The sequence below is a fragment of the Nansenia antarctica genome (genome assembly GCF_963989245.1).
Source record: "Nansenia antarctica genome assembly, chromosome: 13".
Classification (NCBI taxonomy): domain Eukaryota; kingdom Metazoa; phylum Chordata; class Actinopteri; order Argentiniformes; family Microstomatidae; genus Nansenia; species Nansenia antarctica.
Genome location: NC_137683.1, coordinates 13,647,189 through 13,674,387, shown reverse-complemented (window position 1 = coordinate 13,674,387; position 27,199 = coordinate 13,647,189). Strand labels below are relative to the sequence as shown.

Genomic DNA, 27,199 nt, shown 5'->3' with positions numbered 1-27,199 from the left:
AACTGTCAAACATGTCACTTGGTCCTGCAAGCAGCACAGAGGAAAAGAGGACAAACCGAACAGTCAACCCAGAATGACTTGAAGTAATATGATTTTTTTTAAATCCCCCATATCGGGAAACAATTTGCTCAACATCCTATGAGTAGTACAGTGTCCATTTCTCTGTTTATTTATTTTGACTGAGCTCCAGCCTGTAACGATCTTTCAGCCCCTCGTCTCAACACTGTTACGGCTCAGTGTCTGCCAGGCTTCCCCCAGCGTGTCCTCAGCAGGTGCCTGGCTTCGGACCATTTCCTGGTCACACATTCCTCCCGTTGCTGTTGTCCCTCTGTAGCCCCGGCCAGTAATCGCCCAGCTCCCTTACATGCGTCAGCCTCGCAGGACCCCGACCTAACACTGGTGTGTCCTAACGCCCCGCTTGTGCAGCTGTGGCGGCACCTCCGTGTGTAATCGCTCTTGTGTCTGGGTTACGCTACGCCACAGTGATGCTTTGCCACAGGTGGGACGCCTTCCTTCTACTCTGAGCGTTGACAGATTAACACCCCCCCCCCCCTCTCTCTCTCTCTCTAAATTGTCCTCACAATTGTAATTTTGCTGCAAATTGAATCTACTACTGTACGTGAATTCAACTCCCACGATAATCTACATTGTCTGCTCATTGTACAATCTCGTTAATCCTCTAGTACGACGAGACGTATGGTAACCCGGAGTTAGCCTGGTTAAATGGCTGTGCGGAGAGAGCGGGTCTGTCTCTGCCTTTGATGAGACTGCCTCTGCCAGCTGAGTCTTTTCATGCCTCTGTTGCCTAGTTACAGGGAGCGGAGCGGGAGGGTGGGTCTGGGCTTTGCGGAGTATTGGGGAAACACTCTGAGCCTCAGAGACAGGATGCAAGGCCTTTATGATTCCCTTTAGCCGCTCTCACACCTAAATATACTGTAGCCAGGAAAATGTGTGCCGACAGCAGGCATAATACTGAAAATATGTTACTATAAACTCTGCCTATGGGCATTCAGATATGGTACGACTCGAGTCATTCCATGGTAACAGAATGCTGGGACTCGGATTTTAGATTTTCAAACGTATGCCAAACAAAAACTCCTCCTCACAGGTCTGCCCTCAACTCTTAACCCTGTCAAAGAGCCACCATGGAAATGACGTTCCCAATGGTCGTATGACATGAGGAAAATCTCTCAAAATGTTTGTAACATGTTTGTAACATTTTACTGAAATATATATATATATATTTATCTTTATGCAGCATGTGTTTTGTTTTCGGTGTGTGTGAGGGGGGCAGCCAGGCAGCTCACTCTCTTGTCCCTGTTCCAGCACAGCCCCGTCCGTTACCCAGCGTCCCTTGTGGTTTGCTGGGTCTAACTGCTGCCCAGCAGGGTCCTTCTCATCCTCGGTTGCTAAGGAGCATTGTCTGGCGCCCGGCAGTGTGCCGGCTCCCACCGCGCACATCAGAGTGCTGCACTGCTTCAACTCTGGGCTAATTGCAACCATCAGTCTCCCCCAGACGACTTGTCCTCAGTGGTCAAATACCACCAGGCTCCACAGCAGTTTGCATTGCCATGATCTGTTCCATTTTAACCCTTTAGTGGACACTGACACTCTTATCTAAAGAGACTTACAGTTAGAGATTACAGAGACAGTCTCTAATTTAGGGTTGAAGTGCCTTACTTAAGGGCACACTAGTGGTGGTGTTCCCAGGTGGGATTTGAACTCATGACCTTCCGATCACCAGTCCAACTCACTATCCACCAGGCCACCACGGCCCCCGTAGATGAGATATGCCACACGGAATAGGCCTAAGTATGTGTGTATGTATGTGTGTATGTATGTATGCATGTATGTATGGATTTAATTGTATGATTTATTGTGCGATTTGTCTTTGCTACTGTTGTCACGAGGCTATGCCTCTTTGACAGGAGGACATAACTTTAACTTCATACATATCTTCACCCGAGGTGCTGTGCATGATTGCGCTCATCGCATCTAAATCTCTGCTCTCTCTCTCTCTCTCTCTCTCGCTCTCACACATCTCTCTCTCTCACACACCCTTTCCACTGACTGTCGCTATGCCAGGCTGCCTGGTATGTATAACAATGGATTCCCCTTCTACAGACGCTTTGTGTCTAAATCTCTGCCCTCTCTCTCTCAAGCTCTCTCTCTCTCTCTCTCTCTCTCTCTCTCTCTCTCTCTCTCTCTCTCTCTCTCTCTCTCTCTGTCTCTCTCTCTCTCTCTCTCTCTCTCTCTCTCTCTCTCTCTCACACCCTCTCCACTGACTGTCCCTGTGCCAGTACTGGTATGTATAACAATGGATTCCCCTTCTACAGACGCTTTGTGTCAACACGGCACACAAGGAATGCTTTGATTCGTTTGGCTTATTAAGAATAGGAGGGGGAGTCGGCGGTTTGTGTCGGGGATGGTAACTCTATAGAAGAGCCGGGGAGCTGGGGAAATAAAAGCTTGGCCCGTCGGCTCCAAGATAAATCAGTGTGTTTTGTACCGAGGGGTTTACTTGTAAGGGCCAGGTTTGGGCTAATAGGGAGTATGTTATGTGATGCCTTCAGTCCTGCGAACTTTCATTTATGTTTTATGATCTTAAGCGGTACGGTGATGTTATCTTCTCATTTTCCTGTAGAGAATGTTTTCAGGGTGAGTCAAGGATTTGACCCTTTCCCCCCAGTACAGGAAGTGCCTTCCCATCTGTCCATGCAGACAGGAAGTCTGGCGTAAGGGAGTGTGGCTGAAAGTGTCACCTCCCAGAAGGCTGATTTTGTACCGGAGCTGTTAATGCTCTAACCATGCCATTTAATGCTCTAACCATGACCATTTAATGCTCTAACCATGCCATTTAATGATCCAGTGAGCATGGATCTCCTTTATTGAAACCAGAAGCAATGTATCATGTAGAGAGTTTAAAGGTGAACTTTCACTGACCTAATGTTACTATGACAGATGGATTGAAAGCTGGTCGTATTGCACCTCTGTGTCTCTATGGAACAAAATCCATCCTCAGTCAGTGAAAGTCATCGTCCAGATTTATTAGCGAGCTAGCAGAACCCCCAGTGTAAGGCCAGGGTCTGGTTTCGGCGTTGGCTCTGACCCGTGTCGACACCTCCATAGTAACCAGGGCTGGCATCCAGCCGCAGGGTTTGTAAACAGCCTACAGAGCCTGCCCGGGTTCCTGTTGAGATTAGCGCTGTGACGTGGGCCCATTGTTGACAGAGGCATGCTGAGTGCTGACCTTCAGTTGTGTGTGTGGTGTGTGTGTGTGTGTCTGTGTGTGTGTGTGTGTCTGTGTGTGTGTGTGTGTGTGTGTGTGTGCGTGTGTCTGTGTGTCTGTGTGTGTGTGTGTGTGTGTGCGCGTGCACGCGCAAAGGTCTGCCTCCTGTTGTCTCCCTGACCCCTACCGCTTTGGACACAGAAAATAGTGCAGCAATTAAGCTTCACTAAGATTGGGGAAGATAGCTAGCATGCCAGTTGCCTGAGCACAATGGATAGCATTGCTGCGTAAGTGCTAGCCATGTTCACGCGAGGTTCTAGATAAGCTGTGTGCTCAAGTTGACTGAAGTTGACTCATAAAAAAAAGAACAATTGCTACGAATATTCTCTATTTCGCACAATCCTCTGGAAACAAATATTTGTGCTGAGTCTATAAAGACGTCCATTAGCTGCTCTTCATTGTAATTGTGTAACTGTGCAGAGGTAAGTGGAATGATCAGTTCTTACATAAGTCTCTGTTTTCACAAGTTGGTCACTGCATGAGTTACTGAGGCTGAGCTCTCAGGGGGAGGAAATACACTGACAGAACCACTGCTCTCTTCACCTTCTCAGAGTGACTGGATTGGATGATTAAAGTCATGTTCTCACATGAAAGTCCGAATCGAGACCCGGAGCAAGTGGATGAGTTCGCCACATTGTTGCATCAATTATTTCTCTGATTTGCGTTCTCACAGCCCTTCATGTAAACGAAGTAACATACGCAATCAAAGCAACAGACGTGGTAGTTGATTGGTCCGAAAAATGTAGAATTGCCCGTTGTCCCGCTCTTATACAGATCAACACGCGTGCGCTGTTGTTTTCCTATGGACTGCCTCGGGCAGCGTTCTCACCAAAAGCGAAGCGAAGCAAAGTGACGGATGTGTCGTTTCTAACCGAAGTGAAACTACCCTTTTCAAGCGGAGCATCCATTGGTTCTTTGCTGCGGGAGCGACTTCGAATGCGCGTTCTCACAGCTCCAAACGACGCAGAGCAAAGCGAATTTTATCCTAAACTCCGTTTCAAGTGAAGCAAATGTTCTAGTGAGAACACACCCTGAAAGACATGATTAAACTACAGAGGGCTCATTCAGGGGATGGGGTTTGGGTTAGCATGTTGGGCTGTGTCGCTCACTGAGGCCTTAGCCCACACAGATCCTGTATGCTATTGCTGAATAATTAATCCAAGGTTTTGAGATCTATTTATTGAGTCAACAGAAAGCAAGAACATCACACATACAAGAAAGCGCGTACATATTTAACTAAAGCGCCTGCCATATGAACGCATGGAACAGAAATATTGCTTCTTAATATTGTTCTCTTGGAACTCTCGGAACAGAGTTACAAGGGGTAGCGGTTGAATCTCGACCTCTTCAAGACCCTGATACGTCATCAGTAGTACCATAGAAAAGCCTGGACTGTAGCTCATTGTTAGCCACTCTGAGTACACCGTGTGGGCAGTGGCAGATCCTCTCTCCCAAGAGAAGAAGCACTGCCTCGCAGAAATGAAGTAATGGAGGGAAATAACGAGGAGAACAGAGAGATTAACAGAGAAATTGATCACCACCAGTCCTTCTGTTTCCTCTCAGGAGGCAGAGGGGGGAATGTGAGGTCAGCCTCCCAGGCAGTAAAGCACTTATTGACTGCCTTCATTAGCCATCTTACTCTGCCTTTTCTCCTCATTGAACAGCAACATAGGACACTCAGCCTCTCTTTTATTCCTAACACAGAGTAATGATCTTGTCGGTTTCTTGCACACGCACGCCGTTTGCTTCCCTGATGAGGACAGGTATTATTCTACAACGGATTTAATGAAGAACTTACCCTATTCTGTTAGGACTTCATTCCGTAAACTACTGTTTATCACTAACTTCAAACCTTTTCTAAACGAAGTCAGTCCATATGAATGAAACTAAGAATAGCTGTCGAGTCTGTCTCTGAAGCCCCAACAATTTGAGGGAGTGGCAATGTGTTTGGTCGCTTTCAGGGAGTATCAGGTGTACAGAAGAAGACAGCCTCTTGCCCAAGGACACCTGGACAGGTGGCCTGCCGACCTTGCCGCTCATTAGACGCCGGCTCTACCTCCTGAGCCACAGCAGCCCTATCATCTCTCTGGGTGGTTAACAAGTCTGTTAGTAAGAGAGGGACACTCAACAAAATGTCCACAGTCTACGCGGGCTCTACGCGGGCTCTACGCGGGCTCTCTACTTGAAAGTGACTTTATTCTTTCTTACTGGCAGACAGTTAGCATGTTGTGCTCGGCAACAGTTGTCGGCGATTTCGGCGCAGTACGCCGTACAGTTCTGAGAAGGATCGCAAGGCAACACTTTGATGTTATGTGAGGCAGGGTTTCTCCTGCGTTGCTCGCTGACGGAGGCCTCAGGCAGGTCTGGCGTCTATAGGAGTGTTGCTCGGCTCGACTAGTGTCTCAACAAACCAGGTTTAATGGAGCTTTGTTCAGGGCCTGAGGATGTCAACCTGGATTATCACCAATGAACTTTTGGCTTCACTGTTCTCTCTATCACACACACACACACACACACACACACACACACACACACACACACACACACACACACACACACACACACACTTACTTAAAGGAGACTTATTTTGTCTGTGTTTTATGTGACAGTGATATTGATAATACAGTGTTTCCTCCAGGAATTTTTACAATGGTGGCGGGTAGTGCTGATTTTTTCGCGTGCACGCGCATGAAACGCGCACGCGCGCTCAAAACAACGACGTAATTTCAGCCAAAACTCGAGGATGGCCCAAAAAAATAAAATGTTTTCCTGTACTTCTCCCGTGTGTCTCTTATTGTCTGTGTCTGCATGTTTTTCCAGCATGTAATTCCGTTGTCAATAAAAACAAAAACACTGATCTGACGTTTTTTTTCACAACGTTATTACTTGTCACTTTAAGCCCAGGAGGGAGTTAGCGATTAGCGATGTTTAGCTTAGCTTAGTTTAACAGAAGTATCTTCACTTTTAACATGACTTCCCGTGGTCGTAGAGGGCTGGTCGACGGCTTAAAATGACCGTGTAGACCTGTAGACCTTATCCAGCTATAGTCTTGTGTTTCTACCCCGGGCATAGCCGGTGTTATTCACGGACAAACACTCCTGTTAGAGTGGTTCTAGTACACTGGACATAGGTAACACATAGAGAGGCTTCTCCTCTCTCTCTCCATCCTACACTACACTACACTACGCATCCTATACTACACTACACTACGCTAGCTCGCGGTGTTCGGGTGACAGCCAGGGCGCGTTCGTAAATACGCTCTGGAAATCTGATCAGCACTCACGGAATGCCTCTTGTCCAATCAAATGACTTGGTCCCTTTATGACGTTGAACCCAGTGTGCGCTCCGGGGCTCTCAGAGCGAATTTACGAACGCAGCCTCAAGTTCAATACTCGCGACACACACGGACTGGTCCAGTTTCAGCGCTTGTGGGTGTGTCTAGCGCTGTGAAGGTCTGAAAAGCGGCCTAAATCTTTTTTTTTTTTTGGGGTTGAGAAATCTGAATGGTGGCGGAGGAAATTCCATCGTGGCGGTCCGCCACGATGAAATGCATGTAGAGGAAACACTGTAATAAGTGATATTGACTGATAAGTATTTGTCAAGCTCTTTCGGCTGTGGGGGCGGCTGTGGCGCAGGAGGTAGAGCCGGCGTCTAATGATCGCAAGGTTGGCAGATCGGCGGTTCGGGCCCCGGCTCGCCACATGTGGAAGTGTCCTTGGGCAAGACACTGAACCCCAAATTGCTCCCAGTGAACGGGCCGGCGCCTTGCACGGTAGCTTGCCGCCATCGGTGTGTGAATGTGTGTGTGTGAATGGGTGAATGAGAGGCCATTGTAAAGCGCTTTGGAATAAGGCGCTATATAAGTCAGTCCATTTACCCTTTTTCTTTATCGACCTATTCAGCAGCCAGGCGAAGAGCGCAGCCATGGAGGTGATAAGTGTCAGATGGGAGCTATCGCCTCAAAGCGCTAAGCTGATCTAAAGTGCCTATTTTATATCAGCCGAAGAGAAGGATGAGATTTGAGCAGAGAGAGGCACTGTGGGTATTAACTCTCCAGACCTGCTTTCCCATAATGCTCCCCTCGTATACCTTGTCAAGCTCTTAGACACGGAACGTATCCTGCAGCTAGGATCAAATCCTGCTCGAAGGGATATGTTCTGAATAGTGATTTCTCAGTGTCTTCGTGTTTTGCCCTGGTCTTGAGATGGAAATGTCTACCGCTAATCCTGAATCGCCTCCTGGAATTTGTCTCCTTGCCTTTTATGATCACAGATTGCTTGAACTCAGACTGAGAGCGACACACACGATGGAAAACTATGACTGGACTCATTCCATAAATAGCATACGCATAAGAAATACCAAATTCCTCTTCGCCCCCCCCTCCCCCCGATGATAACAAGATCTGTCCAGATGGGCACACACTGCCCAAGAGGCCATGGTGGTGCCATCTGGCCCCTCCCCTGGCTGGCCTCTCAGTTGGACCGGGATGAATGGGTCCTTGCTCTTTCTACTGATATTAGGATCTAGTGCCAGACTTGGGTCACGGTGCCAGGACCCAGCCTGCCCAGGCACAATGCCAACACTGCCCACGGCGGGCCCGAGAAACAGTAGAGCACATGAGCTGTGGCCATGTCCAGACACGTTTTAACATCATCACGCTTTCATATCCAGAGCCCAATAAAACCCGTCTGCACGTACTGTAATCCGTGTGCGGTCTGTGGTGTCGAGAAGCCAACAACAACATTCGAGAAGGAACGTCTAGATGTTGTGTTTGTAACCGTTTAAGTGTGAGAATGCATTCTAACACAGTCACAGTGACTCGCCTCATTTCGGTCAAGGGAGACTTAGGGGAATTCCCTATATTGTCATAACTGACGAACAATGAAGCCCGTTTTGCGCTCCCCCCATTCCTCTTCCTGTCCAGCTTCCTGGAACAGAGGAAGTTGTGTGCGTGCGTCTTCCGTCCGTTAGAGGGAGGGGACACAGAGGCTGGACCGCGGGAGGAAGAGAGCCCCTCCAATGAAAACGCTCCTAAATCAAAGGGTACTGACAACCTGCGTGTGCGTGCGTGAGTGCGTGCACCTCCAATAGGGTAGGCTTCAGATGTCCTTTTTTTCATATCAGGAGAATATTAAACCCCCGCCTTTCGTCTCTCACATCGTCGGGCTCCTTCCCACACACCGTTGCTTAACACCATCTTTTATTTATCGTTGTTCCTTCTCCGTACATCACAGGAGTGCGTCGGGAGCTGTGTGTCCTTTGAGGTTTAAGTGCCTCTCTCACACAAAAGACTCCAGTTCAAAAGAGTTTGAGCACAATGGAGGCAGCTTGTTCACATGACCTCTATTGAGAGTACATGTAATATGTAGCTAGACTCGGTCTGTCCGTAACGTGTGTTGTGTTTCTATCATTTAATGTGTAAAGCAACAAACCACTCAAGCCAAACTCCCACACCTGTATGAAGATCAGCATAGAAGGATTTGTCCTGATAAGACCAAAGCTGGTCTTCATAAGGCTAGCTTCATAAGGCTATGGGCTGTAGGCGGGCGCTTGAACCCTCTTCTCTCCTCTCCTGTCCTGTCCTTTCTTCTCCTCTCCTCTCCTCTCCTCTCCTCTCTTCTCCTGTCCTCTCCTCTCCTCTCCTCTCCTCTCCTCTCCTCTCCTCTCCTCTCCTCTCCTCTCCTCTCCTCTCTTCGCCTGTCCTCTCCTCTCCTCTCCTCTCCTCTCCTCTCCTCTCTTCTCCTCTCTTCTCTTCTCCTCTCCTCTCCTCTCCTCTCCTCTCCTCTCCTCTCCTCTCCTCTCCTCTCCTGTCCTCTCCTCTCCTCTCCTGTCCTCTTCTCCTCTCCTGTCCTCTTCTCTTCTCTTCTCCTCTCCTCTCCTCTCCTGTCCTCTTCTCCTCTCCTGTCCTCTTCTCTTCTCTTCTCCTCTCCTCTCCTCTCCCCTCCTCTCCCCTCCTCTCCTCTCCTCTCCTCTCCTGTCCTCTTCTCCTCTCCTGTCCTCTTCTCTTCTCTTCTCCTCTCCTCTCCTCTCCTCTCCTCTCCTCTCCCCTCCTCTCCTCTCCTCTCCTCTCCTCTCCTCTCCTGTCCTCTCCTCTCCTCCTCTCCTCTCCTCTCCTCTCCTCTCCTCTCCTCTCCTCTCCTCTCCTCTCTTCTCTTCTCCTCTCCTCTCCTCTCCTCTCCTCTCCTCTCCTCTCCTCTCCTCTCCTCTCCTCTCCTCTCCTCTCCTCTCCTCTCCTCTCCTCTCCTCTCCTCTCCTCTCCTCTCCTCTCCTCTCCTCTCCTCTCCTCTCCTCTCCTCTCCTGTCCTGTCCTGTCCTGTCCTGTCCTCTCCTCTCCTCTCCTCTCCTCTCCTCTCCTCTCCTCTCCTCTCCTCTCCTCTCCTCTCCTCTCCTCTCCTCTCCTCTCCTCTCCTCTCCTCTCTCCCTCCACTTCTCTGCCCCCCCCCCCCGTGTCTCTCAGCTGCAGCTGGGTGTAACCCCTGCCCTTTCCTGTTTCAATGACATCATCCTTGGATCCATGGAGCTGCTGACAGGGTCAGGACCCCAAGCCAAGGGTGGGACGTCCCAACCCAGAGTCAAGGCAGGCTGGGTGGGATGATAATAATAATAGTAATAATAATAATAATAATAATAATACATTCGACTTATATAGCGCTTTTCTAGACACTCAAAGGCGCTTTACAAACTGAAAAGATCGAGTAGTAAAATAAAAAAAATAAAAAACAAGTATAGAATATATAATCTACATTTTTAGATGACTAAATCTAAATCTAAGTGTCTTTGTAGGACAATCTACTCTGTATACTGCAAGTATATCTAGATTTCGGATGGAGAAGCGGCGAACAAGCAACGCCAGCGTCCTCTCTCGACCGGCATTTCGGCCAAACATTCGGCCTCTCTCGACCGGGATGTCAAGGCAGGCTTGGTGGCGTGGCAGGGCTGAGACCATGGCTCAGACCTCAGGGGTTGCTGGGTGGTAGGGGGACACATGGGCTTACCGTAAGTCTATGGAAATGCTGAGTTGTTGGGAGACAGAGAGAATGTTACCATGACCACCACTGGTCATCATGTTGTTGTTCAAATGTTGAAGTATTACTGAAGTAGCCTACCTAGTTTATCCACTCTCTCATATTTGAGTCTCTACTGTATTTAGCTTGGAAAATATGTATTCATTTTTAGTTAACAGCCATCCAGCCATCTTTTATTATTATTATTATTATTATTATTATTATTATTATTATTATTATTATTATTCCAAAACAGCCATGGATCAAACAAGAATTTTTTTCTGCAGTACCAAATTGCTTATATGACCACTGATGTTGGAATATTAGCCACCTGGTGTTTGGTATGTGTAACTGCAAAGTGAGCAGTCAGTTTTGGTATTTATGAAGCCAGGAGAATGCCCTAATAAAATGTTGAATGTTCTATACATGGTCCACGATCTACATTAGAACCCTTATCATTTCCTTCTCTTCTTTGTGTTGTTTGCCAACAACAACCTATGTGGTCTTAGTCACAAATCTATACTGCTTACTTTGTGTACTCTGTGTACAGTGCTCAAAACAGTGAGCTCTGAGTTGATCACAATTTATTTATTTATTTTCACAGATTTGAACATGGAGTACAACCCATCGGACCACCCGCGAGCCAGCACCATATTCCTCAGCAAATCTCAGACCGATGGTGAGTGTTTCCCTTCTGTCTCACTAGACATTAAACATATCAAAGACGCTGAACCTTGTTATCTTTGACCTTCTGGGCTTCTCATAAACATGGCTCTTTTTGGAGTTAATCAGTCACAATTGTTCCACATGATGAAGAGAAGCTCTGACTGAAAACTTCATTGAAGTCAAAGGCTCTCTGTTCACTTGACACACCTCAAAATATGCTCCGAAATACTCACTGCGATGATAAAGGTTGATTTTAAATGATTTGTTTCATTTAGATTATTTATATGCCTCACAGTGACGATGATTTAGAGAAGTCACAGTATGTATGCATAGCCTGCGGGAGGGACTGTTGTTGTTAATCGTTATTTCTCACTATGCTCTTTTAGATAATTCATTGTTTTTTAGGCTGTCTTGTATCTTAGGTAACATTATGCTGCCCTAGCTCTCTCTCATGTATGGTACGTGATGTAATCAGAGTCGGCCAACAGTTATATATGAGAGAAAGTTGAGATGCAAAGGATACATCGTCCTCTAATAATCAACCAGCATAATGCCCCATCATATTGCCCCTGTCTGTCTTTTATAAACATATCTAGAGACAGCTTCAACTCTGTGTTTTTCAGTTGCTGTTCCCAATAAGAAACGTAAGTATAGAGTGTGTGTTAGACTATATACTGTAGTTGAGTGTGTTTTGCCTTGTGTTTAGGGTAGCCCTGCTGTAGTCAAGCTGTCTATCTGTGTGTGCTGCTAGCAGGAAACTTTGCACTCTCTTTGCAGCCGAATTGTGGTGTGTGTGTGTGTGTGTGTGTGTGTGTGTGCGCGCGCACGCACGCGTCATACTATAGGCTACTTCATGCTGTGGATTATACTGAGCTGTGATATACTGTTGTGTGTTTTCTGTGCAAAGTCTAGCCACAAGAGCTGTGCTTTAACCAGATTTTCACTGAGAAAACACACACACGCACACACATTCCCGTGTGCCTTTTAAGGACTAAAAAACATAACCCACACTCCCATCTAGACGCATTTAAATTGTGAGTTTTCAAGTAAGCTCTCTGTATTTAATGGAGTGTGTTTCCGGCGTGTGTCGTAGCTAGCTGACCGCGGAGGGTGTGCAGCGGCGGAGGCAGAAATGGGAGGATGGGCTCGTTGTCACGCATCGAATGGAATGAGGAATTGTATCAAGCACACATGAATTCCATTCCTGGCGTGATTCCATTCCATACATTACAATGAGCCCGTCCATGTCTTCCTCCGCCGGCCTCCGCTGGCTTGCAGGTTGTGTAGACAGCAGAGTGTCAGTGTGTCATCGTTGTATGTCTGTTCCTGCTTCGTCAGCGATCTTCCCTCTGTGTTCCTACTGTATATCAGCCACACACACACACACACACACACACACATTTACAGCCTCAACCTCACCATCCTTACCTCGTCACGTCAATGTGACAAACACTTCAGTGCACCCACCCGCCACACGCCCCCCCCCCCCGCTGCCTCTCGTTCAGCCATAGCTGGAGTGTGTCCTCAGAGCTCTTTTTCTGTCAAATGAAATGATTTTAAAATAGAGCTGCAGGGACAAGTGTGTATACACAAGGACAATATTCATTGAATGAAACATTTAGCTTTAATTCCCTGAGATCCATTTAGGCCAAACCATAAAAGGAGTAATGGAGTGATTCATTACCCCTCTGCTTACTGCGTTCAACTTCTCACAGGTCATGCTTTCAGAATACGGACGTCACTTAACACTCCATTAATAGAGTTAGTGTTCCTGTATCCGCTTGTTAAGTCGTGACGTGTTTCCGGGTCCAACGTTGGCTGAGGCGCTGTCTTCGAAATGCCGAAATAATAATAATAATAAATTATATTTATATAGCGCTTTTCCGAGGCTCAAATACCCTGACAATATGGGGACAACGGGAAAGTGCTGCTGTGTCCCTTGTTGTATGAATAGATCCGAGTCTAAAAAACGATTGAACTGTCATTCTACCGCTGTAGTTCACTGGTACTCTGGTGCGGGGAATTTCTGGTTTGGACTCGGAAATGGCTAAACGTCACTTTTGACGTCAGACTTAACAAGCGTATTGGTCAACACTGTTCACTTCACAGATGAGCAAATTATATTAGAAAAATTGCTTGATTTTTGCATAGAACATCTATGGGTGTACTGCATAGGCCCTCATCTCTTGTCTCTGGTCTTTCCATGTCCTCATATGAGCCTATGAGCACACTCCGTTACCGTAATACGGGATACCTTTTGGAAAGACTGCCCCCTGCCAAGGTGGTCTTTGTATTACACCACGGTGTGGAGTCAAATGACACCAAAGCAACTCTACTTTACTCTTTCTTCTAGTACAGCGGCTAAGCTCTCTTATTATGAGTAATTGTGCACTTTTTGAGAAAAGCATGACATTTCTACAATAGGTAGTTTATACCATAAGGTTTATTTTCAGATGTGGAGGGAAGGTCAGATTTGACCTCTGAGGTCCGGGAGAGGTCAAATTCAAGATGGCCACCAGTCCACCGTGTCTAATGTTCAAACACGCTTAGTTTTGGAACAGTAGAAAACCACGAAAGTAGAGTATAAAAACACGAAAAAAAACGACAAAGGTGTCATTTCCAACTAAGTTAGGGATGCCATTAATTTGGTGATACTTGACATCGCCAGAATTCAAGAAAATGCATTTAGGTCAAGGTCAAGGTAAAGATTTCCCTCAGAAAACACAATTAGTTGTTCTATTTTATTTATGAACTCGAAAACATACTTCAATTACTTTTTTACTGACCTGCATTATTCAGTTATTAGTTATTATTTACTGGGATGTGTGGTTATTTTATTCCTGCTCAGCACAGAGTTATCAGCAGATGGCCCTCTAGGGCACCAGTAGCTAACGCCAGTAGAGTAGAAGTCAGTAGGCTACGTGATGAGTGCAGTATGTACGAGACAGAGAGCAGTTCTGTCAGAGTCAGAACTGCTTGAAAACAAGAGTGTGCCTGTGGCTGATGCAGTAATTCTAATTCAAATGCTAAATCCTAGCACATCAAGAACATTTCAAGAGTATGGAGAAGCAGTGTTTGCACCATACATCTCTGCTCAACATGAGACCTTGTCTGGGATGTATACCTGCCTGCCAGCCTGAAAGCCTTCCTTCGATGCGATGAGAACAAAACCGAGTTTTCTTTCCTGGCATGCCTCCCGCGGAGTCATGCTTGGCCTGCCTTGCCCCATGTTCGCAAGAGGAGGCCGACACTCGTCTACTTCTGCATGTGGCAGATGCTGTGCAGAAGGGTTGTAAGAAGGTGACCATATGTACCGTTGATACTGATGTGGTGGTACTAGCTGTGGCTTCATTCAGCAAAATAGCTCCTGATGAGCTGTGGGTTGCCTTTGGTGTCGGGTCAAGCTTTCGGTACATAGCTGTTCAACAAATGGTTGCCACAATGAATCCCACACAGTGCCTGACTCTCCCAGTCTTTCACGCTTTCACTGGTTGTGACACTGTCTCTGCATTCACTGGCCAAGGAAAGAAGACTGCCTGGGAGACTTGGAAGTCTTTCCCAGAGGGCAATGATGCTTTCCATGAACTCCTGTGCATGCCAAGTGAGGTCAGTGAAGAATCAAGGCTACTACTAGAACGATTTGTGGTGCTGATGTAAGACCGAACCAGTGAGAGCACTGAGGTGAAGGATGCCAGGAAACAGCTCTTCACGCAGAAGTCCAGAACTTTAGAGAACATTCCTCCAACCCAGGCAGCCCTCAAAGAGCACATCAAGCACACTTGCTAGTTGCTACCAGGCCAACTGTTGGAACCAGGTACTGGTCCTGGATCCAGAGATGTCAGAGCCATCTGACTGGGGTTGGACAAAGGAAAGAACTGAGTGGCAGCAGATCTGGACCACTCTCCCTGAAGCATCAAAGCCGTGCCATGAATTGATCTGCTGTCACTGTGAGAAAGGGTGCACTGGACGGTGCAAGTGTGCCAACACTGATCTGTGCTTTTGTTCTGGAGATTGTTAGATTTTGATAGTTGTTAGTTGATAATTGGATAGTTGTTACAATTTGCCCTGCTCCGCCAAAGGCTGCGCTCAGGTCTAGTAGAATCAGGATGTTGAGGGCACCTGAATCTGCAGAGATTAGTTTTTGGACTGGAGGTGGGTGTGAAGTTGGATGGCTACAATGCTTTCTAGGGTTTTGGAAAGGAATGGTAGGTTGGAGATGGGGCGGAAGTTGGAGAGGTTGGCTGGGTCAAGAGTGGGTTTTTTGAGAATGGGGGTGACAGCGGCGGGTTTGTAGACTGAGGGAACGTGGCCTTTGGGATAGTGACTGATTGAAGAGGGCAGTGAGGTGGGGGGATGAGGGCAGGGAGTCAGGCCTTGGTCAGGGTGGTAGGGAGGGGGTCGAGGGAGCAGGTGGTTGTTTTAGAGGCGGTGATGATGTCAGTGATGAGGGAGGAGTCAACAGGGGAGAAAGTAGTGAGAGAAGTGGAAGTGGAGAATCATCACCCCTGCCACCACCTCCACCTCAGAGACGTTGTGTTCTGTGTTTTAGTTCTGTTCTGGTCTTGTGTTGTGTTGGTCTCGTAGTTTGCTATGGTCTAATGTCTTGTGTGGTGTCTCTTCTCTTGTCCCTCCAGTCCCGGTCTCCCGGTCTCCCAGTTCCCGTGTCAGTCACTTCCCTGTGTTTCTTTGGCTCTCCCTGTTGGCGGCTCTGTGTATTGTTCTGTTCGTGTCCTATGATTACAGTATGTGTCTCCACCTGTGTTTGGTCTTGTCCTTCACCTGCCTCATGTTTCCTTGATTGGTTTGCTCCCCTTATATCCCCTCATGTCTTCCCTTATATCCCCTCATGTCTTCCCTTATATCCCCATATGTCTTCCGTTGTCTTCATGTCTTCCCTTGTATCACCAAAATAATGAGCATCCCTAACTTAGTTGAAAATTACGCCGTAAGTGTTTTCCTACTCTGTTTGGTTCCAAAATTAAACGTGTTTGAACATTTGACACAGGGGACTGGCGGCCATCTTGAATGAACGGGAAATGAACTATGGTAGAAATGTCATGCTTTTCTCAAAAAGTGCACAACTCTTGTGCTAAGCTGCTCCACTATTCTTGTGTGTCCTATAAAAGACTGAAGTGGATTTCTTACCGTTATGTCACTGACACCACATTCTTCTTTGCAGTTCGGGAAAAACGGAAGAGCCTCTACATAAACCATGTGAGTATCAACGTCCCTTTATGAGGACGTGCATTCAGTTGAATTGTGTTAGGCAGTAGATGGCTCAGTTGTCTCTCCATGAAAATGTAGCTTCGTATAATATGCGCGAAAACCTGAGTTAATTTAGCTGATATTCAATCATGTTGTCTGCACATTCACACGTTTTTTTCTGTATCCAAGTTTGGTTAGCACTCTCCCTCTCTATTTCTTTGAGCACCTGTGATTTGATTCTGTGATTGTGTGTGTGTGTGTGAAGATTTTAATCTCCTTTATTATTTCGCAAGTTAACACACATTTCGGAGAACAAGGTAAAGTATTATCCGTAGCATCACTTCTTTTCTCCCGTTGCCCTGTCTTACAACCTCCCCCTGCACTCTCTCACTTATCTCATATCCCTCCCCGTCAAAGATAGATAGACAGACAGATAGAAGCTATGTTCTGTTGTAGAAAGAGTTAAATACCATTTGTAGTGTAACATGTAGTTTGTAAAAATGGAGCAACGCATCCATGTCACAGTTCATCTGTCTCCAATCTCCATCCCCCCTTATGGCTATATATCTCTGATCTAGTGTGGGTGTCTGTTACAATAGCGCTTAGCCGTTTGTTCTTTGCAGTCCACCTTCACACATCTCTGTCATGGCCAATTAGGGCTGCCGAGAAACCTGTCTCCCCTCAGCCCGAATTCCCTGTGTGTCCTAGATTAGATTTAGCCAATGTGCTTGCTTTATACAGACCCCTTTCTGTCGAGTGTGGGAGGGAAGCGTATGTCTGTCTGTCTGTCTGTGTCCGACTTTGGACATTACACAGCGAGTTCGAAAAGCTGTACAGAGTTGATGAGATTTGTAACGAGCGAGCGAGTGGAACGAGTGGGTGGTGTCTGGGTGAAACGGTAGTTGACAATGTGCCACAGACTGATAAGGTAACAGCTGTTGTATAGGTTTTAAGGTGAATCTTTGTGTTATACATGTCATTCTCACCGACAGGAATAGAAAGATGAGAGAGGTATTGGTTGTGGGTAACAGGTGTCCTAGTTTCTCTGACTTCCAGCATGTCTTCTGGGTTGCAAAGGCATGACAGTAGCAGCAAGTGGTGTGTGTTCGTGTGTGTGTGTGTGTGTGTGTGTTCATGTGTGTTTTGTGTTCTCTCAGCACCACCCGGGCCAGGTGAGACGGAAGTACAGCTCCTGCTCCACCATCTTCTTAGACGACAGCACCGTCAGTCAGCCCAACCTCAAATACACCATCAAATGGTAAACAGCACCTAGAAGATGTTCAATTTTTCAGGGGTGCAAACTTGTCACCTTTTAGCCGTTTTAGCCGTTTCTACCTCAAGAGGTCAACAATTTTCATAAATGTTCTTTGTTTTCAGGCAAAAAAGTCACCTTTTTGGGCCATCACCAGTTTGCATCCCTGCTTTTTTATAAAGATAGTCTCTTTCTTTATCCTCTCTTTGGCTAGTTTAGTAACATGTGGGTGAACAGAATACTGCCATGATGATGAATGGTGATTGAAGATGATAACAACCCTTTTTTGTCTTTTACAGTGTATCCCTTGCGATATACTACCACATAAAGAACAGGTAAGAATGATCTGTCAGTTTTTTCGAGTTGAGCTTCTTCAGCATGTCCCAGTACTATTTCAGAGAGCCAGTCCAGTTTGTAGGTGTTAAAGGATCATTCCCTTCCATCACCTCATAAAGTCTTTTGAAGGTTATCACCATCTATTTAGGAATTCAACATCAATTATTTTGCAAAAGGCAACACAACACACACCTTTCACAACACAAATAGACCCCCCCCCCTGCCCCCTAAGGTTCCCCAGACTTTGGTCCCAAATGCCAGGCTCTTGAGATCCTCACCCAGGGTACTCTGAAGTCTGGAGCGATCGATCGATCGCTGTGCCATCGAACCAGAGACTTGACAGTGGACCGCTTGAAGGAACGAATGAAATGACGTCCTTCCTCCTTTCCTCAGCCACCTTCAGTATTTTAGATCACATCTAGATGAGCTTCTCTCTCACTCTCCCTTCCGCTTTGTAGAATGACGTGTTCCTTCATGTTGTCCTTCCAGAGAACTCAACGGTAGAATGTTACAAGATATTTTCGATGAAAAGCTTCATCCGCTGTCGGTAAGGCTTTACCTTTTACGCACGCACGCACGTGTACACTCACACACCTCGTGAGCTTCGAATTATAAGGTTCTATCTCCGTTTAGGGTAGTTCAGAGATATTGAGCATCAACATTTTTACATTCCATTATGTTTTGTGAGATGGAACCTTTGTATTTTATGAATTACTAACTAAAAAATGTCAACATTTAAAAAAATAACACCACACAGGCATTAATAAACACCTAATGGATCAGATTATGTAAAAAAACTACATTTTGACAAAAATGGAGATGGAGCCTTATAATTCTAACGTCACAACCTGTCTAATATCTTGACATTTTTGTGTCTCTCTGCAGAAGTCGGAGATTCCTTCTGACTACGATAAGCACGACCCGGAGCAGAAACAGATCTACCGCTTCGTCAGGACGCTGTTCAGTGCGGCGCAGCTCACAGCAGAGTGTGCCATCGTCACACTGGTGAGTGACTGACATCGGCAGTGTCCTGGTAGCCTCTCACCCGACATTATTATTATTATTATTATTAATAATCCTTTATTTAACCAGGGTAGTCATATTGAGACAGTAGCCTCTTTTTCAAATGAGCCCTGGCCAAGAAAAGCAGCACTTAATTAAAAAAGACACCACATACAGTATAAAAACATACAATATACAACATAAAATAACAACAGAAACAGTGAGCAGATAGTCTAACCACATAGATAACCTAAGCACATTTGCATGTATGATTCAAAGTATCTGTAACGTACAGTTTAAAGTCAGAGTGGAATGAACATGTTAAGTTTCAACTTTTTCTGAAGTACCTTCCACGTTGATGGAGCATTGGAACAGAATGCGGTTTCACCAAATTCAGATCTGACATTTGGCACATGTCATCTCATTAAAGAGAATGCTGTTATTGACATGAGGAGGTAGTGTTATCCCACACTACATGGACATCAACAGTCTAACAGTCTTATTTTTGGATAACTTCCCCGGGAATTACTGAATATCTTTAAATAGGGAATTTTCCATGGACATCACATTTCCCAGATATGCTGTACTTGGATCGTCATGTCCAGCTCCATTGAAAGCGTCGTAGAACAGAGCAGCCGTCTGTCTGTCCACTCCTCTGCTGGGAAACGGCCCTCATTTTATAGCACTTCCTGTGACCTACCACCTATGTTTGGTCTACGTTTGTGTGGAAGTAGGATTTAAATGTGGTCTCGGTTTAAGTGTTGTTTTACAGAGCGGGGGTGGCTGTTGTGATAACCCTTTCACTGGGGCTGGGGAAATTGCACACACGCGCAAGAGAGCGACACAGACCAGGAAGAACAGTTCAGCCACTCCGGGCGTATTTAAGAACTGAAAGGTTAAAAGGCGCTTGCCGGGGCGCTTAGGTGGCGTAGAGGACTAAGCGTTGACCGCAGGGTTTCCGGTTCGATTCCGGCCGCGGACATATCCTGCATGTCATCCCTTCTCTCTCTCTCACCCATCCTTCCTGTCATATATCTACTATCACAATAAAAAGAAAAATATGATTGGGACTGCCCCACTCAGAAAAAAATAATAAATAAAAAAAGGCGCTTGCCGTATACTCAAACTCAAAAGGCTAAGGTGTAAATTCTAACTTAGGTTCTTCCACAAGGGGGGGTATGTCCGGTCGACGTCTAGTCTGGGGTGGCTCGACGGCTTTGGCGCTGGTCGGACTCAGGCTCCGACTCGATGGCTCTCAGGGATCCTTCCCCAGCTCCGCCCCGGTACTCGGCCTGGCGAATAGAACACAGCTACTACTACAGGACTCTGGTGTCCTCCCCAGTCTCCTGGTTCCTGTGTCGCATTGGATAATGAGCCCGAGGTCGGTTCTCCCACGGCCACTCGGGCGATTGTCCGACGCAGCTGCGTGAACGGGCAGTATCTCCCGCAGGGTTCGACATTAACGCCATTGTTTGCGCGAGCACGACGACGCTGCTAGATCCCAGATATTTTTACCTGTGTGCAGGAAGAACAACAGATGGCGCAGGCGCGCGACTAGACTAGATGATCGTGAGTGAAGATATTATCAAAGTGTACTCGCCTGTCGATCACCCGTACGCTTTGATAATATCTTCACTCACGATCATCTAGTCTAGTCTCGCGCATGCGCCGTCTGTTGTTCTGTTGACAAGTAAAATGGTGTTAATGTCGAACCCTGTCCCGTCTAGCACTCTGCCTCTGTCTACTACTACTGACTTTACTAAGTTGCTTTATTTGACTGCTCTGCAGTGTCCTGACAGATGCAACAAGCGAGGAGGGTTTAAACACACCATAAGCCTGACACACTGGCTTGCATGGCCCAACAACACCCAAAGGAGAGAGCCTGGATGCATTGAATAGGGCCCAGGCCCAATGGTTCTAGCCACGATCCTAAACCATACACAGAAAATTCGGGTGGATGTAAGCCACTTCCGCCCACTCCACCCATTTTAAATGGACTATTTCAGCGTGGTTGAAACTCTCACTGCAGGCCCACTCGCTGGTCCGCTGGCACCGCCCGTCGGCCGCATGCCCTCAGCGTGGCTCAGCAAATCAGACGGCTGATCGCCGGGCCAGTGGGCGTCTCCCCGGCTCCCACCGCGGCCACTAAGACAGAGGACCTGCTCTCTTTTCCTTTAGTCGTTTTCCCCCTCTCTTACTTTTGGCTCGGCCCGATAAAGACTGCACACTGTGTCGTTGCGTAAATACTTCACTTAGTATGTTAGGCCGTCACGTGACAGTGTCGCCACTGTAATGCAAACGCGGGGTCACATTGGGGTCACATTCTCGGCCACCTCTGCCGCATGTAATGCAAAGCGCATATTTGTCTGCACAACAAGCCATTTGTTTGGCTGCGTATCTGAGTTTACTCAATGACTCCTGGTGTGCAGCTAGGTCTGTTCTCTAGACAGACGATACAGTTCATCTGTCAGCTACGGATGAACTCTGGGGAGGAGACAAAACAGTGTGCAGTGACTATATAAAGAACTGAACTTTTGCTCCATTAGCAACCCAGACACATTTTAGGCCCCCAGACAGCTCACTACCTGCCATTTTACCGTCTACCACCCAGCATGTCTGAGAACAGTCAGAAACACATCTCTGGTCTCTGGGAAATTACAAAATGATGGTCAATAATGGAGAAGAAAGCACCTCCAATAAAAGCGAGTCTGCTCTTGGTGAATAGCGCCCGAAGGCTCGATGTGTTTGTGATTATATGTCTGGGACACTGCATCGACTCTAGATGGCTGCAAAAACAGAAAGGTTTTCGATTTACATGGATATTTAATGAGAAACCCCTGGGAAAGTGTGTTTTGACAGTTTTGCACTGTGGGGGAAGGGTTATTTTGAGGAAACATTGGAAATTATTCCAGTGTTTCTTGTTTTTCCTCTAATTATGTGTTGGACTGAATAAATATTTCAGTGTTTAAGAAAAACACAGACAGGGCTGATGTAAAACATGTGCACGTGTCATATGCTGAACATTATGTGGGTCTGGCATGCATGTGTCTCTATCTTCTTCTATTGTTTTACTGACTTTATCTCAACCTATTTCCCATTTGGATATGAAACATTATGGCTATTGTCCTGACCACGTGACCTGACCAGAAAGAAAGTCTTGGATCTCGATACAGGCTAGAACAACAGTCCACATTTCTACCTTCTCTTCCAGGTGTACCTGGAGAGGCTGCTGACGTACGCCGAGATCGACATCAGCCCGGCCAACTGGAAGCGCATCGTGTTGGGCGCCATCCTGCTGGCCTCGAAGGTGTGGGACGACCAGGCGGTGTGGAACGTCGACTACTGCCAGATCCTCAAGGACATCACAGTAGAGGACATGTGAGTCTCAAGAGACCCTCGATAGAACCAGTTCAACCAGCGGCTACTACTGTACCGCAGCTAGCAGGCTTGGTTTAACCTGCTTGGTCGAGTCTGCGTTTTGTGACAGACACTTGGGTCGTCAGTATCCGTGTTTGTTCATATAAACTGTATATAACTGGAGGCTTTTTTTCTGGTCAGATTCATGAAACACTCCTGGTCTTATCTTATGATTTGTTTTGCATTGAGTATGCAGACTTTGTACAATACACCCATATACACCTTATCCCTCTACCCCCCCCCTCACTCAGGTCTGGCAACTGTATCAGTCTGTACTCAGAATAGCCTTGGTATGGGGGCGGGGGGTCAGCCCGTGGTTTAGGAGGTGTTGAGACAGGCGTGTGGGAGTCATTCATGACTCGGGTCAGAACCCCCTCCCACCCCCCCTGTCCTCGTCTGGTGCCCTCCCTCCAGCTGGGGCTTGGGGCTGGGGTAGAAAGGGCTGGGCACTGAGGGCTGGAGGTTTCTGGGCCCGGGGGACCTGAAGTCGGATCGTGTTATAGGCAATAGTTAACCCCCTGACCCACTTTGAGTATCTGAGTACACAATTAGTCTTAAGGCTAGTTGTTGTCTTGCCCTTCAGTCGGCTCAAATCACACAGCCCGCCCTGACCATGAAACGAATGCATGAGATTCTCTCTCTCTGAGGAGGAGGAAAAGGTTTATTCGTCAGAGCCCTCCTGCTTGCTAAATTTAGCTTGTCTGTTGCTGCCCGGATATTTGAATATCTATGTAGGTGGAGAGAAACGTCTCATGGTCGCATGGCAGAAGGTCTTTAACCTTGCGGAATCAAAGAGGGGGGTGTTTGTCTCAGGGGGGTGGGAACTATCAGAAGTCTGTCAGAGAATAGGTAACAGGCAACTGACTGTGAAGCCAATGAAAGACGTGCGGTATAAAAGTCCTCTTTTCTTGTGACAGAACGGTTATAGCACTCTGCACCCTTATGGTTTTCTTGTCGGAAGAACAACTAAAACAATTGACGAGGAGTATTTACTCCCGATATTCTCTCTCTTTCCTTCTCTCTCTCCGTGAAGGAACGAACTGGAGCGACAGTTCCTGGAGCTGCTGCAGTTTAACATCAACGTGCCGTCGAGCGTCTACGCCAAGTACTACTTTGACCTGCGCTCCCTGGCCGAGGCCAACAACCTCAGCTTCCCCCTGGAGCCCCTGAGCCGAGACAAGGCGACGAAACTGGAGGTGAGACACTCTGCCGCCGTTTTAGAAACACTCATCTCCTCGCCGGACGAGCCGCGAGCTACTTCTCTAATATCACTAACGACGAATTGTATATGAAAATAGCAAGTACGATTTCAGAATGTCCATTTCTTCTGCCCTCCTGCAACCCAAAGAAAGGACCCTTTCCGGGGGTCTCCTACTACCCCCTTTCATTAGATATCGGCTCTGTTCATTGAGGGCTTAAGGATGCACAAACACAAACGGACAAGAAGCTAGGCTGATAATTACTGAGTGCACACTGCGTTTGACAGTGGTGCTCTGTGGTCTTCTGTCACTCGGTGTGAGAGACTGGGGATGTGGGGCTGTGTAATTATCTCCCCCCAGCAGCACCAGTGACCCCCTCTCTCTCTCTCTCTGTCCCTCTGCCGTTCCGCCGGGCAATTATTGGCTGAAAGGGGTCCAGGCAGTAATGATGCTGGTGGAGGCGAAATTGTTGTTGTTTCCCCTGTTGTCCCCCTCTATCAAAGGAGCCGTTATAGTCCTGTTTGCCCACAAGAAGACTATGATCTCTGGGGTAGGAGCACGGTCACGAGTTTTGACCTACCATTCACCGTCGATCTCTCGCTAAAGGAATATCCGAGAGGACGGAACTCCAAAACGATCTCGCTGTTAAGAAAGAAAATCAGGAACACGCCTCTATTCAGGGTCACGGTTAATCAATGAAGTTTATGTAGCAATGACGTTTCTCTAGCAGCTTTAAACACGAGCAGAATAGTGAAAAGTAACTTATTTAACCCCTAAATTCATCTTTTCTTTCTGTTTCAGGCCATCGCCAGGTTGTGTGAGGACACTTACAAGGACTTGAGGAAAGGGGCTAAGAAGCGTTCTGTGAGTGCAGACAATCTGACAGTGGTGCAGTGGGCCCCGGCCATCTTATCCTAACAGCAGCTGGGCCACCAAGACGAAGGAGAAAGACTGTCCGACAGAGCCACTGCTGCCTGCTGGGACACTTCTAGAGCAGGAGGAACGTAAACTCAGATACTTGTTCTGTACATCTGTGTGTATTTCCCTCACACCGACAGGACCTGGCACTTTTCTGATTAGTGTTATTGTCGCCCCATGTGGTCGCTGTACAGTACAAACAAGATGTCTCAAGTCGCCTGACCTGAAGACTAGTGGGTGTCTGGATAGAACTGTTAAGCCTCTACTGCAGAAAATCAGAGGCAAGATGAAAGGAAATATGGGAAGGTGGAGAAATATTTGAGAGAGGAGTATGTTCTTAAATTAAACCAATGACTCAAACAACTGCATTCCAATAACCCTTAGGGGTTGAATCTCTTATACGGCTGAGATGAAAATATATTTGAAAGCTCAGTTGGGGTATGCTTTGTACATTCCTCGGATTTTTAGTCTTGATTTGAGCAAATTCCTCTCTGAAGCACAAGCTGTTTTTTTTACCCAGGTAACAGGCAAACCCTAGTTTTCAGACAACATGAATGAAATTTAGACATTTTTGTACTGTACTTTCTTTTCTTTTTTTTTAAGCAGATGTTTTAAGCAAACTGCTCTCATAAATGTTCCGATATGTATTTGCAGAGAATTTGAATTGAAGTTACTCACCCTCGAGGGTTACTTTCTAATTACTTTCCACAAAAAACTTGATGCCTGACGATTGAGTTTAAAATGGCATGTTTTCTTCTTCTTTGTTTTACTGTACTTTGACAACAACTTAAGGGTGCACCTCGAACTGGAACGTAAACGAAAAAAGAACACAGCTATTCCAGTAATGATTTGGTTCCACTGGATGTATTTTCTTACATTTTAACTTTACCATTTGAAACATTCCTTCCTTGTGTACACATGTCACTGAGTGGCAGTTGGATGGAGAGAAGGTACTGTGTCTTGCGTAGAGTGAAACAGGTTCAACAGGCTCGTTCAGGCCGCTCAAAGTCCGAGTAAACTTTCAGCTAAGTACAGTGGTGAGGGCGAGAGATGTACTGAAGCCTGCAGAGTGGCTAATTGGCTACTACTGCTCACTGTCATCAGCTGATGCACCATGTGTGTCAACTGGCACATGTTGCCCATTGACCAGAGCTTCTGACAGAGACATAACATATTGAACTGTGAGTGATGGAGTGAAAGAGGAACACACACGTCAAGTACATAGAGAAAGGTTGAAGATGAAACATAACTATTTGATGAAGGAAAGAGATTACATTCCATTGCTATATAAATTCACCAGTCATGATTTACATAATGATATTTCACACATTACATTGATCTCTCTCTCTCTCTCATAGCCAGAATACCACAGTCACACATTCTCCTGTACTTGTTCAAATGCATCCACTCACTTCAAGCAATATAAACGTACCACTGTTACATTATAGGTAAGCATTTTTGAAAGGAAGAGTGTAAATGGCAAGCACTTGAATGGAAAGAAAAGTGTCTACCATGAACTTACTTAACTTACTACTGTCTTGTTTTTGTTTGTTTAAGTAAGTAGGCTATTCTGTATCCACTGCCATCGTTTTTTTTTTTTTTTTTTTTTACCTCTGGTGCCTGTATGTTAGTCTAACAAAATAACCTTATTTCCTCTGAAAAATGGCAGGGGTTAAATATTTCTTAAAAATGTCTTGAATATGTTTTTTTTTATTATTTGTTTTATAACAGTTCTTCCAGAAAACAGCACAAATGGTTTCCGAAAGAAAAGCCACTTTGCATGATTCTAACATTTATTTCCCAACACATCCTATCGTTTATAAGAAAAGAAAAAGGACATTTATTAAACAAACACTGCTCACAAAAGCATTAAGAATATAGATTGATTATTTTGCTAATTGATTTGTACAGTGTATATAAGATCTCAGTGTGCTGTGAGAGACCACGCTGTAACTTAAAAAACAACGACTTTTATGTTGAAATATTTATCTGATCAGTATTTACATTAGAGGAAACTGTGATGCTCTGTTGTAACACCAGATATGAAGAGAGATGAGAATGATGGAGGACATCGAAAAGAGGACTATTAGATCTAGACAGTAAAACCACAGGACATTTGACATTTCTTTGTCAGATTAGTTTTTTTGTAACATCATGCTTGCATAGGTCAGATTAACTTAATGGGGAGTTAATGTGTGTTAACAATTGAAATGAGACACGCATAGATTCCCCCATTTTATCATCAGTTCCATACAAATGGGTGATAAGTTTCCATATTGAATGGTTTTATTATTTAGCTGTTACGAAACTGGTTGTGTAGTATTCCTCAGTATTCTTGAGATGATGCTTTTGATTTCATGTTGTTGAATTTATGGTAACAGTGTCTCAGCATAAGCATTCATACCTATTGAAAGGATTACAAGCAATCTTCTTTAGGTTTTCAGACTTTTCTCTCAGTCACTTCCTGGCATTATAGAAATGAAGGCCAATCAGCATGTCTTTTCCCACCATATCTTCAACCAGTCATCAGGAAAAACTATTCACAGGATGACGAACACCGTTCAAATGTAAAAAGGGATGGAGTTGTACCAAAGTATGAACATGATGAAGGACTATCCTAATATGTGTTGCTGTGATATAGGCCCCTCTTTGCACATGATTAGAATGGTAGGCACTTGGAAATGGAACTGTTGCATTGAATGGTGCTGTGAAGGACTAAACGTGCAAGTGTCTTTGGGGGGGGGGGGGGGGGGGGTACAATTGTTGTTGTGAGACGTTAGAGGTATTCAAAGATTGTATATCCTATTTATTGTATGTGTGTGCATACAGTCTGATGTTTATTTTCCAAATGTAGAAAGTGAACTCATGCCCGTTGGGGGCGGGGCCTGTGGTATAGGCCGGTGAGTGGTGT

The 27,199-nt window shown here is 46.1% G+C and overlaps 1 protein-coding gene across 1 annotated transcript in view; it reads left to right on the top strand.

Moving 5' to 3' along the window:
- Positions 1-25,797, top strand: part of ccny (cyclin Y) — a 34,503-nt gene extending 8,706 nt beyond the window's left edge. The window contains exons 2-10 of the mRNA XM_080544426.1: positions 10,898-10,972; positions 16,139-16,173; positions 17,322-17,422; positions 17,716-17,751; positions 18,242-18,299; positions 18,638-18,757; positions 21,966-22,132; positions 23,205-23,367; positions 24,172-25,797. Coding sequence (XP_080400552.1) covers positions 10,898-10,972; positions 16,139-16,173; positions 17,322-17,422; positions 17,716-17,751; positions 18,242-18,299; positions 18,638-18,757; positions 21,966-22,132; positions 23,205-23,367; positions 24,172-24,288 — 872 coding nt within the window. The 3' untranslated portion in view covers positions 24,289-25,797. The remainder of the gene's footprint in view (positions 1-10,897; positions 10,973-16,138; positions 16,174-17,321; positions 17,423-17,715; positions 17,752-18,241; positions 18,300-18,637; positions 18,758-21,965; positions 22,133-23,204; positions 23,368-24,171) is intronic.
- The last annotated feature ends 1,402 nt before the right edge of the window (positions 25,798-27,199 follow it).